The sequence below is a fragment of the Polistes dominula genome, unplaced genomic scaffold (assembly GCF_049000335.1).
Source record: "Polistes dominula isolate Pdom_NZ unplaced genomic scaffold, Pdom_raw_medaka contig_17, whole genome shotgun sequence".
NCBI classification, from domain to species: domain Eukaryota; kingdom Metazoa; phylum Arthropoda; class Insecta; order Hymenoptera; family Vespidae; genus Polistes; species Polistes dominula.
This window is the reverse complement of record NW_028301049.1, coordinates 3,733,990-3,747,317: the sequence shown is the minus strand read 5'-3', so window position 1 is coordinate 3,747,317 and position 13,328 is coordinate 3,733,990. Positions and strand designations below refer to the sequence as shown.

The following is a 13,328-nucleotide window of genomic DNA, read 5'->3' as shown; positions in this document are numbered from 1 at the left end:
TAAAATGATTATCAGATACATCAGAGAAAAAAATTAGACAACATTGTAGAATATTGTTCTTATAAATATCCAAAGACATGTTTTTTAATTATAATGTTTGCGTATTTAGGAAATTTATACTAATTTTTCAATAAAATAGAAAAGTTTTTAAATAGAAGAAACTAGACACGTGACAAAAACAAATAAACCTTATTTACTTTATAATAATTACTTACTTACTTACTTACCTTATTACTTTAAAATAATATTATTAATTTTTCAATAAAATGGAAACATTTTTAAATAGAAAATAAATGACACGTTTTTGGTAAAATAAAAACAGTCCGCGAATCTTCTTTTTAAAATTTTGTATTTAATTTAGGGTATTTTAGCCGTGCGACGTCAGGGAACGTTTCCTGACAGAGTTTCCTGTCACATGGACAACTGTTCAATGTTTGAAAAAAGTTTGAAAGTCTCTCGCGTACTCTGACCTCCCCTTGTTAAATATATTTTCGTAATGATTGTAAAAACTACTCGATGAATATCAATAAATATTTATATATATATAAATGCTTTTATGTATATATTTATTACATATTTTTTACACATTCATTGCATATACCTAAATATCTTTGATTAATTGTATTTTATTCTTAGGTATTAGAGTAGATAGTTTACGACTTAAAACTCTAATTTAACATATTGTATCATACTCATTTATCATTATTTATTAATTTTATGTAAAAACGTGTCGATATTTCTAACTTCTTCAATATAAATATAATGAGTTATGAATAATACAAATGTTTTTGTGTATATTTAAAATTACACATTTTATATTCTTTTTTTTATGGATTACAACTTGAGGAACCTAACTTTACGTATTTAATTGCATATCAATGGTACTTTTGAATCCGTTCATCTTTTTTTCGAATCTCATTATAGTTAAACTCAATTATATTTTAATCAATTTAATATAAAATTTAACATTTTGTCCCACTTAACAGCAAAATAAATAATAAAATTAATAAAAATTTAAAGTTGTAGGGTTTACACTATAATTTATCTTCTTTATTTGTAATATTTTATGTAATAAAGAATATTATAAATGTTTATTAATAATATGCTTATTGTGTGATAGTAGATAATCTTTTTGAATTTATAATAAAACATATTTACGTTACACATGTAGAATTATTTATCGATGACACATGAACAATAACAGTTGAAGGTAATTTCATTAAACTTTCCATGTCTATTTGTATAAAGTTGTTGTTCCCTAAGAATAACTGATTTAGATTCGAATAAGCATATATAGACGTGCTATCGATGCTAGAAAATGAATTCGATTTCAAATTAAGGTATCGCAACCCTGTTAAGGTATTCATCCATGTAACAGGAAGCGTACTCAGATTATTTTCTGCAAGGTCAAGTTTTTCTAACATTCTTAAGTTTAAAAAAGCATCTTTGTCAATGTTCTCTATACGATTACCTCGCAAATTTAATGTCTGCAAATTTTTCAGATTTACAAAAAAATCTGACTTAATATTGATAAGCTTATTATAAGCTATCGACAAATTTGTAAGAGAAACTAAATGGGTTAAAAATGATAACGAAGAAAGAGAATTTCTATCTAAAGATAAACGTTTTAAATATTTTGCATCTCTGAAAAAGTTTATTTGAATGTCATTTAATCGGTTTGATGATATATCCAAATCAACGAGCTTTCCTTTATTAAGATATTTTATATAATAAAGAACATCACTGCAATTACGAATAGATAATATTCTTAGGTTTTCATAATTTTTCATAAAATTGTTAAATTTATTATCGTTTAAAAATAGCCCATTAATATTTTGGGGAAAAATTGTCAAGTCAACGTAGGCACGGTTTCTTTCCAAATACAAATACTCCGTTGTCGGAGGTATAAAATTGAATGATCTCAAATTATTATCTGACAAATAAAGATGCGTCAAGCGAGGAAATGAAGTTTTGATATACTCCGGAAGAGCTTCCAAGTTATTGTCGCTCAAATCTAAGTGCGTTACATAAGGTAGATACATTTTTGATGATGCCTCAATGTTCTTTGTTGTAATTGATCTATCTAGAATCTCAAAAGAAAAGTCTTCCGAAGAAGTCTTTTTAAATATTGATTGAGCTAAATTTAATTTATTTAATAATGTATGGTTAAATGATTTTAGAAATACGTTGAATATATTGTTTACATTGTTTCGTCGAATATTGAGACATGACAAATTTGGAACAGCTTTAAAAGCATTAGGAGAGATATAAACGATGTTATTGTCCTCGAGATTAATAGATTTCACGTTAACGCTGGTGATGAAATTCTCTGTCACTGAATTCAAACCCATATTAACAAGTTGTACATTCTCGTCTTTCTGATTGTCGCATTTGTCCATCGGTTCTCCCAAATAAATATTGAGATCTTCCTCAAATTTTTCCGGATAAATCGATATAGACATAGCATGTAAACCATGAATGATTTCCATACTTATGATAGTAACGAAAATGATAGATTTACTTGAATGCCACATTATGAATACGATCTGTAAAATAAAAAGCAAATTTTAATATAACAAATTACTACTTTTCACTTTTTCTTTTTTATTAGCCTTGAAAAGAATAAAGTTAAAAAGACGATAATATAAGAATGACGATGAAAAGTGATAGAAATTTGGAGATTTTTTTTTCTTTTTGAAGTGAAAACTTTTTAGAATTGGGGTGATTTGAAAAAATGAAACACGCTGTGACGAGCGGAGGCATAACACGACAATGGAACTCATGTAAGAAGAGAAAAGAGACGTATAGGATTAAGCCTGCGAGAGAATGAGACAGAATATAGTTATACAGTATTTCTTATTCTTGGTCTCTTCTTTATGCTATGCTTCGTAGTCATCGCTCCTGGTTGTATATGTTTTATATTATACTTTTGTCGCATACCTACGTGCTTATCTCTGTTTATTCCTTCTACCCTTCTATTGCTCCTATCTACAAACAGTTTCAGTATCGAAATAATATGTGTCCACGCTTCGTTGTATGCAGTCGCACACAAACACACACATATACAACCAGGAGCGATAATTACGAAGCGGAGCATAAAGAGGAGACCGAGAATAGGAAATATTCTGTCCCATTCTTTCGCAGGCTCAATCTTATATATTTGTCTCTTTTTCTCTTTTTACTAAATATCGTAGCCGTTACATAGCCGCTCGCCGCTCCGTTGCATTGCCGCCGCGTTTCATATTTTTCAAATCACTCCCTATTTTAAAGAAGTTTTCATTTCAAACAAACAAAAATTGATATTTTTATTTTATTTGCCATTATTATCTGTTTTGATTAGTAGTCAGCGGAAAAACAGTCGCAGCGACTAACATGTGAAAATCGCGCCGTTCATATATTTGGATTCGTTCGAGAGCGCGCCGCAGTCAAAGGGTTAATCCTTTAAAAATCGAAACATAAAACAAAAATAATAATTCAAATAAATTTTCTGTTATAAGGTTTAATTCACATAATCCCACCGAGCGTACTCATTTAAGCATCAAAAAGGTAGGACACTTTTAATACCGCCATATCTCAATGAGTTAAATCGTAAAAACTCGAAATATTAAGAGAAATACTTTCGCACATTTAGGAAAGCTTGTAAAGAAAATTTGATTATAAACTTAAATTCTTCGTTTTAGGAAATAAATTGATTATATACGAATTGAAATGAGAGACATGTAATTAAAATAAGAAAGTGATATTTGATATATCTTAAAAGTTTGTTTTTCCAACTTTTAAGTTTCGTGATTGTAGGTAGTTATTTGTTCTTATCTCTTCCTGTTTTTTAAAAATAAATATTCTATCAGTCGTATTTTCTATCAACCTTAAATCTACCACGTTGATACGTATTACGAATCATCGTTCAAGATAAATCATAAAGAAAGTTTCTTAAAAAATTAAATCAATAAAAAAACTTTATCTCGAGATTAGATAACCTTTACTTGGAAGACCATGAAATACAGTATAAGCATTGAAACGAAATAAAATAATAATTTCTTTTATATTTGGAATCAGATTTCCATCTCATACCTTGACTAATCTTTTCTTTTTAATCTCTAATATTACCTAGTTAAAATATCATATTTTATCTTCTTTCATATTTAAAACATTTAATTATAGTTGTTTCAGAGTGGAGACGGTCATTTCACGAATTAAGAGATTAAGGGGGTAACACCACTATAGAGCCTGAAAAAAGCCTTTTTTTGGGAATTTTTTTTGCGAAAACTAAATGAGGGATAGAATTTTTTTTTTTTTTAGGATTGGTTAATCATATATTGAATTATGTAAACAAATATTTTGATTGATTTTAGATAGAAAATGGCATAGTCGGTATTCGTGACTGAACAAAATCCTGTTTTTTTTTTTTTTTTTACTAAAATAAGTGGACTCATACTTGGACAACTATGAGACCTAGAATAAAAAACAAAAGAAATTCTTAATCTATGTACTATTATCTTGAGAAGTACATACGAATTTTTCCCTAAGTCAAATTTTATGAAAATGGCGCAACTTTGAATAAAAAAATCGACCTTTCGACGAAACAAAATGTAGAAAATAGTTTATAAAATTAAAAGTTTACATTCAATTAAAAATCGGATATGTACTTGTGTAGATAATACAACTATCAAACTATCTTCAAACTTTCGAATCAATCGGTTAAATGATGGTTAAATGATGCTCGAGTTCTGAGTCTGTCCAGTTTTAAAAATGTAGTTTCGAGAAAAACGCGTTTAAAGTTTTGTTATCACTATTCGAGGCGCTTTGAGACGTTTCGTAAAAATAAAATTTCGCCATGTTAACAATTTTTTTTTGCTTCGGGACCGTGTTCATAATGTTTTTAGATGTCTAAAGTACACTTAAGCTAATAAAAAAAAAAAAAAATCGATTTTTTGAAAATTCTATAGTGGTGTTGAACAAAGTAACAATAAAATATATACGTAATATCAACGATATTTTGTTTTTTATTTTTCTTATTTCGTAATAGAATGATAAATTTAACTTATATTATATAAGAGTAACTAGGATAATTATCGATTAGTTTATATTACACTAATATCTACAAACTTTTTTTAAGAAACTCATTATTCTTAACACTAGATTAACGAGAATTGCCTGTATATACCTCTTTTTTTAAAATTGAAATCCTTTCTTTTGACAGGTATGTTAAATGCAACTTTGTTTGAAATTATTGATTAAAAAGTTATATGGAGAGATTTTAATTGACTTCTGTCTTGAATACATTTTGTACATGTTAACTCTATCTTATAATCTTTCACTTTGATCTACTTGTTTTATAAAATAATAATAGATACTTCACTTCCAAAAAGAATTTCTTTTTCCGATAAAGTTCATTACTGAACTATGAGTATTTTTGAAATGACAAGGTTTGATCTAACTGTAGACAACAAATCCAAATTTGTTTGCTCATGTATTTACTAGAAATTAGCTTTCATTTGTTTAGTGTTGTTTTTTCTTATTCATTGTTATTTCATTTTGATTATTTCCAGATGTTGTATATCTATATAACTTAACCCATTAAATGGACGGATTTTCGTGAAAAGAGGTATACCACATTTGGAAATAATAAAATAAAGGTGTTCCAGAGAGAGAAAATAACTAGAAATATATATTCGCTGCGTTATATAATTAAAAACCGATATGTAATATTTAAAGAATAATGTTTGCATGTTCAGAATTTTTAAGCATTAAATCGAAAACTCTTCATTTTAACGGGTTCCATAAATCTAGTGTTAAATCGATATATCAGATAAATATATAGTATCTTTTTCTGAAACACCTCGTGAAACTTTGACTTTCATAAAAATCAAGTGATCACTTGGAAATCTATTTTAATTATTAATAGAGATTCGCTTATCGATCATTATTTCGATAATTTACAATTATTTTACAAGCAATTAAGAGGTTGTTAACATTTTATAAGATTCTTACACAATTCGGTTGATAATTTAATCAAACTATTACTGTCTTTAGCTAGTTTTTGTAAAAATTTCAATTTAAAAAATGTTTATTTATTAATGTTTCTAAATATGTCGTTATTTAAACACAACTTTTTCCAAATACCTTAAAACATTCGAGTTTCTTTCACAGTATATGTTAAAGATAAAATGAATAAGTTTAAAAAACAGTGTAAAATATAAATTGAAGATAAGTTGTTATTGTATTAATAAACAATAGATAAATATAAATTTTGTAATGAAACTAATATGAGTAAAAATAACTCCTAATTCATTGTTCAAAAATTCCTGAATAATTACTTCATATGCATTCATAAATACATACTCTTTTATTCGAATTATATTAAAAGATATACTATTTTTTATTGTATCGATGACAAAAATTTCAATTGTTTTAATCCTTTGTTTTTTAAAACTTTAGATGAGTATTACACATTATTACTTATTTTTATTTTATAGATCTGATTATCATATATGCATTCCGTAAATTGATCAATTTTCACATTTAATTATTGCACTCATTTAAAATATTGTAAAATTTGGACTCATATTTACACATCGCTATCATATCATTAAATTAATTTTATTCAAAGTAAGAAAATTTGTCTTTATTTGTTTTTCACTAGCTTAAAAATGAAATAATTTCAGTGCTACAAAAATAAATATTTATTTATCTCTTATAAAATAAGAGTATATCAATTATAAATTTAAAAAAGGAGATGCTTTTTTTTATCGTTGCCAGTAAAAAGAATTCTTATAATTAATTTATAAATATATCACGCATATAGCATATTAATTTCTTCGTGTTTATTGAAAATTACAAGTCTATCGTATAATCTGAGAAGAAGCAATTTAATTAAAACAAGAATTCGAATATTTCTAATAGCGTCAACATTTTTATAGTACTGTCTTCATATAAATATTCCATTTTTTTTTACAAATATCTCTAATATCAGTTCAGAATTATGAATTAGTAACTTTGAATAACATATATTTACCTGTACGTTATGGCAAATGATAGTATTGTTAAATCTTGCTATAGGAGAGAAGCTCGATGAATGAGAATAATTTAGAAATTTTATTACTACTTATTGAGATGATACAAAATAATGCGTGCTCTCTCAACATTAGTTTGCTTATAACTAACTTCTCTATCGGAACATTCGCAAATCTCGTGACTCGAATACACTCGCCTGCGCCATCTTTTGCTTTTATTCACCTACATTGTGAATACAATGCATAGACAAAACTTTAATTAATATTAATCCTACCATGCTCAGTCAAATGACCGTTTTTGAAATTTCGTTTAGAATTTCTAGTATACAACGTTACTATCGTATCGCCATGAAACTTATTGACTTTTTCTATATTATATATACAACCCATTTTTCATACTCACAACTTTCTTTATTGTTTACTTTCAGAAAAAAATTGATGGCATGTCTAGTCCTACCACCAGCGGTCATTTGACCATTGAAACAATTCATTTTATTTATGACTATATTTCTTTTTTGGAAAGCGTACTCCTGAAATTGTTTTACGAGCCTACAATGTAATTGTGAATTTACAGTGTAGACGATCATGGAACAAGAAATGCGGTCCGTCATATTTCTCGTCAACTATGAGCCAGAATGACTTCACAGAAATCATGAGATTTATTCGTTTTGACAAAAGATATCAACTTTGAGTCTAACGCTTACAAAGCAATAAATTCGCTTTGATCTCTGAAGTTTGATACAAATTTATCGAAAACAGTCAAAACTGTTATAAACCAGGAGCATATCTTGCTATAGATGAACAATTGTTTCCTACAAAAGCACGTTGTAAATTTACTCAATACATGCCCAATAAACTGGACAAAATTGGCATAAAATTCTGATTACCTTCCGATGTAAGTAGTAAGTATATAATAAACTACTTTTCCATATTTGTGAAATGATGAAAGGAGAGAATCATCGGTCTCACTTGAAGAGTTAGTAACTTTGAAATTAGCAGAACCATATACAGGCCACGGGAGAAATATAACAACTGACAATTTTTTTACAAGCGTGTCATTAGCGAGTAAACTTTTTGCAAAAAAAACTACGCTTGTTGGAACTATCAAAGAGCTACCAAAATTAGCGAGACAGGAAAAGGATAACATGCCACGCTTGTCAACCATATTATACTAATCAAATGATTTTATTCTTTCAATTTATAAAGCTAAATCTAATAAAAAAGTATTCATACTTAGTTCAATGCTTTCATCCGTTGAAATTGAAAAAAGTGACACCCGTATACCAGAGATAATTAGATTTTACAATAGCACAAAATTTGGTGTAGATGTAACCGATCAAATGGCCAAAAAATATAGTGTAAAATCTTTATATCAGAGATGGCTTTTACAGATATTTTTCAATATCTTAGATTTAGCCGAGATAAATGCTTGGATTTTATATAAAGAAACAACGAGTGAAGAAGTATCGAGGCAAGAAAGACAGCTAAGCAAAGAATGTTCATCAGAAACAATAACAAATACAGCTATAGATTCATCTGGACGAAAAGCTTGTCAAATAAGATATTGTAAAGTCTCAATAAGACTAACAAAATTTGTATAAAATGTAAAAAATACGTATGTTGAATATGTGCAATATAAAATGCTTTAATTTGTAAAAAATGTACTGAAAATGCATAAAGGTAAATAAAACTTTTCTAAATAGAAAAGCGGGGAGCGGATTTTTATTGTAGCATCAAAAAATATATTGTTAACTATTCAATTGGCTAAAATCTCTTTCTATATTAAGACACATACATATGTTTTTTTTCGTAACTGTCATTTGACCTCTCATGGTAGAATTAGGTATACATGAAAAATGTCGGTAGGTTTATTGTTAAATATAACGTACAGTTCAACTTCCATTTTTGACAGATCGTTCAATATCGTCAAGATATTGATTTCTGATAATAAATCTGAAAAAGATTACTTCAATGATAATTCAGGATGAGGCAATAACTTAGATTACTTTGATTATCTCTTCGTTTCATTGATATGAAAAGAATTTTATTTTTTAATTTCCGAGAAGGCCATAATATCTGATAATTATAATTAAGGTAGCATAAGTATAACAAATAATATATATAGAAACACATCAATTCTTGTACAGTTAATGTTCAATAGGCTTCAATAGGCGCCGTGTTAACAAATATGCGATGACTTGCAGAACAATGGTGGGGTGTTGTTCTTAAAACTTGTGCATACGTGAGACAAGTGTTCACTTCCGTTCTGTATTACTCATTATTAAGATAGATAGTGCTTAAGTACTGCTATACTGCTTGTGACTTTGTTCAAAGTTCTTACCTCTACGGGCGATCAAGACTACGGGCGGTCAAGCTAATTGGTTAAGATAAGACAGCATTCAAGTGTGTGAAAAAAGGTATATTTTCTTTAAACATTCATTTCCAATTTCTATTAAGTTTTCACTATCCAATAGTGTAAATTCCTTCTAAAATAAATTATTTGCTTGTCCAGATTTTCCTCTCAATTTCGTAAGAGTTTTTATTATTATTATTATTATTATTATTATTATTATTATTATTATTATTATTAGTTGGCATTAGGAACTCGAAAGTTCATTGCCGCGAATACCAAATCCCGCCATTGTTCCCATCCCTGAGCGCGACCCTCCATTCGCAGTTTTCGCAGCCTATTTCTTTCAGGTCCCTTCTAATATTATCCTCCCATCTACGTCTCGGTCTACCAAGTGGTCTTTTCCCGTTTGGTATACCGACCAATATATTGTGCGCCGTTCGATCCTCCCCCATACACCGCGCCACGTGACCAGCCCATCTTAATCGGCGTGATTTTACGACGTTGATAATGTCCGGTTTGTTGTACAATCGATATACTTCAACGTTAGGGAATTTTCTCCATTCGCTCGTTTCCTCATCGCGTTTTGCACCGAACATTTTACGAAGAACTTTGTTTTCGAAAACCCTCAATTTCTTTTCGTCCCGTAACTTAAGCGACCACGATTCGCTACCATAAAGGACTACCGGCAGGATGATTGTCCTGTATATCCTGATTTTTAATCGCCTCGACAGCAACCGCGAGCTGAGTAATTTGTTAATCGAATGAAAACATGAGTTGCCTAAATTGATTCTTTTCTTAAGTTTTTCGTTAATTTCGTTCGTCTGATTTATGATCGATCCTAAATATACCTAAAGTTGCTGATCCGCTCAAAAGTTTTATCCCGGACGACCAAAGTTCCAGTACTAGGCCTATTATGAACTCTATCGGTTATCATATATTTGGTTTTTTTTCGCGCTTTTTTGCAGTCCCAGATCTTTAGTATTATCTATTAATATTTTTGCGTTATTAATTAATGCCTCTTCGTTGTCCCTTAACAAAGCAATATCATCAGCGTATGTCAACAATTGTGTTATCCCGTTCAACTGTAGACCATCTTTACTTTTCTGCAGTTCTTTGACAGCGCATTCCAGTACTAAATTGAACAAAAAAGGGTGACAATGCGTCCCCCTGTTTTAACCCGTTATGGATATTAAAATCTTCCGATATTTGGTTACCTAACCTCACTTTACCCCTAGTTTCCTTTAGGCAAAGTTGAACAAGGTTGACCAATTTTCTTGGTATTCCCTGTCGTATTAGGATTTCGAGCATTTTTTCTCGTTTTACAGAGTCGTACGCTTTTTGAAGAACTATATAAAGTTGATATACCGGCTGATTAAATTCCCATTTTTTCACTAAGATCTGCCGAATAGCAAAAATTTGGTCTGTAGTCGATCTATTTCTCCTAAAACTGCACTGGTGATCTCCTATTATCTTGTCCGCATACGGTAATATCCTAGCTAGTAAGATGTTTGATAGTATTTTGTAACACGTCGGTAAAAGTGAAATACCCCGGTAATTATTACAATCCATTTTGTCTCCCTTTTTAAAGATTGGGATTATAATCGACTCTTTCCATTGTTCCGGCAATGTTTCCTTGCTCCATATTAATTTGATTAGCTCAAAAATTTCTTCGATCAATCTATTCCCCCCCCCCATTTTATTAGCTCCGCAGGAATCGAGTCGTTACCCGGTGATTTATGATTTTTTAGTTTTTTAATCGCGCTTTTTACTTGTAACATCGTTGGTTCACAAACCATAGGTTCCGCCGTATGGAACTCGAAATGAGAAGTTTCCCGGTCGTTTTCAGATTCTACATTTAATAATCGATCAAAATACTTTTTCCACGTATTCAATATCCCCGTTGTATCCGAAACTAAATTGTTGTTCGCATATTTCACTAGATCCTTCCTAGCTTGGAATTCCTTTCTGAGTTAATTAATCCCCACGTACATACTATGGACGTTACTGCTTTATTGTTATAAATATATTTTTATATAAATTTTGGGTTTATATAAATTTAATGAAAGTTTTTTTGATTTCTGTTCTACTCTTAAGGCTTAGCCATCATGCCTCCTAGCACCTTACAAAAATATTCAGCTCTGCAGAAGACACATCTTCAAGGTATCAGGGGAATTAAGAATCGATTACATCAGAGGTCACTTACAAAAGAAATGGTCGAGGAGAGAATCAAAGATTTAAAAGCGTTCAAAGACCAAGCTCGAAAAGCTCATCAAGAGTTTATTGCAGGAGAAGATAAGTTAGACACTGACGTCGTCAACATTGTGTTAGACCAAATCCAAAGCGCACACGAGGAAGCCCGCGATGAATGTTTGAAATTATTGTCGCAGCTTGAAAACTCGAAAGCATCAACTTCTAAAGTGATGTCTTCTAACACTACTTACCCCAGTCTCAAATCAAATGCCGAAAAACCTACTTTTTCGGGAAAATACGAGGAATGGGATCAATTTTGTAATTCATTCATGTTCCATGTTAATAAGTATCCAGACGATAAATATAAGTTAACATATTTGGAAACATGTTTATGCGATAGAGCAGCGAAGTGGTTTAAGGATGAGATGACTACTGGCGCTGACTTTAAAAGCATATGGGAAGCGCTGAAAACTCGTTACTATAATCCGAGGTTCATTTTGCGAAAAAAAGTTAAGAAATTGTGGAATCTTGGAACCCGTCTTGAAAATATGTCCATGAATCAGATACTTGAGGTCATTAAAAAAATGCAGAAAATCCTTCAGACTTTGAAGAATAATGGCTGGCCATTAGAAAATTGGGATTCAATGCTCATCGCCATATTACATGAACATTTACCTACTGAAACGCGAATAGTGTGGGAGAGAGAGCTTAAATTAAAGGAAAAGTCGTTCAAACAGGGAAGTTCTTCTTTACCATGCTTTATGCCGACGTTTGCAGAGATGGTTGCATTTCTCGAAAATATAGCTCAAACTCCGTTAAATAAGCGGGGTGAGAAAAGATCGACTCCAAATGCACTACCGTATAATCTTCAGAAGATCACGGGCTTGCCTGATGAAGAGCAATCAGGGTCTTCAAGTTATTCAAGGTGTCCACTCTGTACTGGCCAACATTCCCTAGTGATATGCAATGATTTCCTTACAAAATCTGCCTTCGAGCGGCATAAAGATATTATTCGCCTACAGCGTTGTTTTATTTGTTTAGATCGGCATTATAGGCACGCATGCAGTTCTTCGAGAAGTTGTGAAATTTGTAAAGGTAACCATCACACTCTTATTCATTTAAAGGACACGAGAGAATAGCAGAAATCAGGGCTCAACTCACTCAGTACTATCCTTAGTACTAACTTAAGATATTTTTCTGATTAAATGTCTACTTTAAGTAGTCTGTAAAAACTATAAACTATAAGGTATAAAATATTACAGAAAATTGGCAATAGAGCTTTCTATTGATAATTTGTATTGTAAATAAAATGGTGTTATACAAATAAGTAATTCGGCAAATATTTTCTAATCACAGAAAATTCCTAAGAGACAATAAAAAAAACCGACAAACGGACTAAAACGGACCGATACAATTCTTCGATCAATTCTATATCAGCATAAAATGCTTTTGCCGCATTTAATTCGCAAACTTCCGATAGTACCATTAATGTCTTTGTGTCTTCTTGAGTGATGCAATTCTTAACTCTTCGAACACATATGCAACAATAGTAACAAACACGGCAGCGATGCAGCGCGGCGATGCAACGGCCACGATACTAAATGAGATAAAAAACTTTGCTTGTTGTTTCTTATCAAGTAATTGTAAATTTCTCGGTATAGAGCTAGACAGTTTTGATGCTCCCTTTTGAATTTTCGACTCCTTTTTTTGGAAGGATCCGAATTCAAGAAAAATGACTCGAGATTTTCAGCTAAGCATAGGCCTTGTTGTAA

The 13,328-nt window shown here is 30.4% G+C and overlaps 2 protein-coding genes across 3 annotated transcripts; one reads left to right on the top strand and one right to left on the bottom strand.

Moving 5' to 3' along the window:
- Positions 1-549: 549 nt before the first annotated feature.
- LOC107068013 (uncharacterized) lies at positions 550-7,169 on the bottom strand. Its single transcript, XM_015324003.2, has 2 exons — positions 7,016-7,169; positions 550-2,546 (listed from the first exon to the last, which is right to left on the bottom strand). Exon 2 carries the CDS (start codon positions 2,532-2,534, stop codon positions 1,155-1,157), a length of 1,380 nt encoding a protein of 459 aa, XP_015179489.2. The 5' UTR covers positions 2,535-2,546; positions 7,016-7,169; the 3' UTR covers positions 550-1,154.
- Positions 7,170-9,081: 1,912 nt separating this feature from the next.
- Positions 9,082-13,316, top strand: LOC107067896 (uncharacterized). 2 transcript variants are annotated; one of them, XM_089175566.1, is made up of 3 exons: positions 9,082-9,430; positions 11,461-12,481; positions 12,598-13,316. In XM_089175566.1, the coding sequence occupies exons 2-3, from the start codon at positions 11,472-11,474 to the stop codon at positions 12,608-12,610; spliced, it is 1,023 nt and encodes a 340-aa protein (XP_089031692.1). In that variant the 5' UTR covers positions 9,082-9,430; positions 11,461-11,471; the 3' UTR covers positions 12,611-13,316. The 2 variants fall into 2 exon arrangements, with proteins under 2 accessions (XP_089031692.1, XP_089031691.1); XM_089175565.1 differs by having other exon boundaries at positions 9,085-9,430; positions 11,461-13,316.
- The last annotated feature ends 12 nt before the right edge of the window (positions 13,317-13,328 follow it).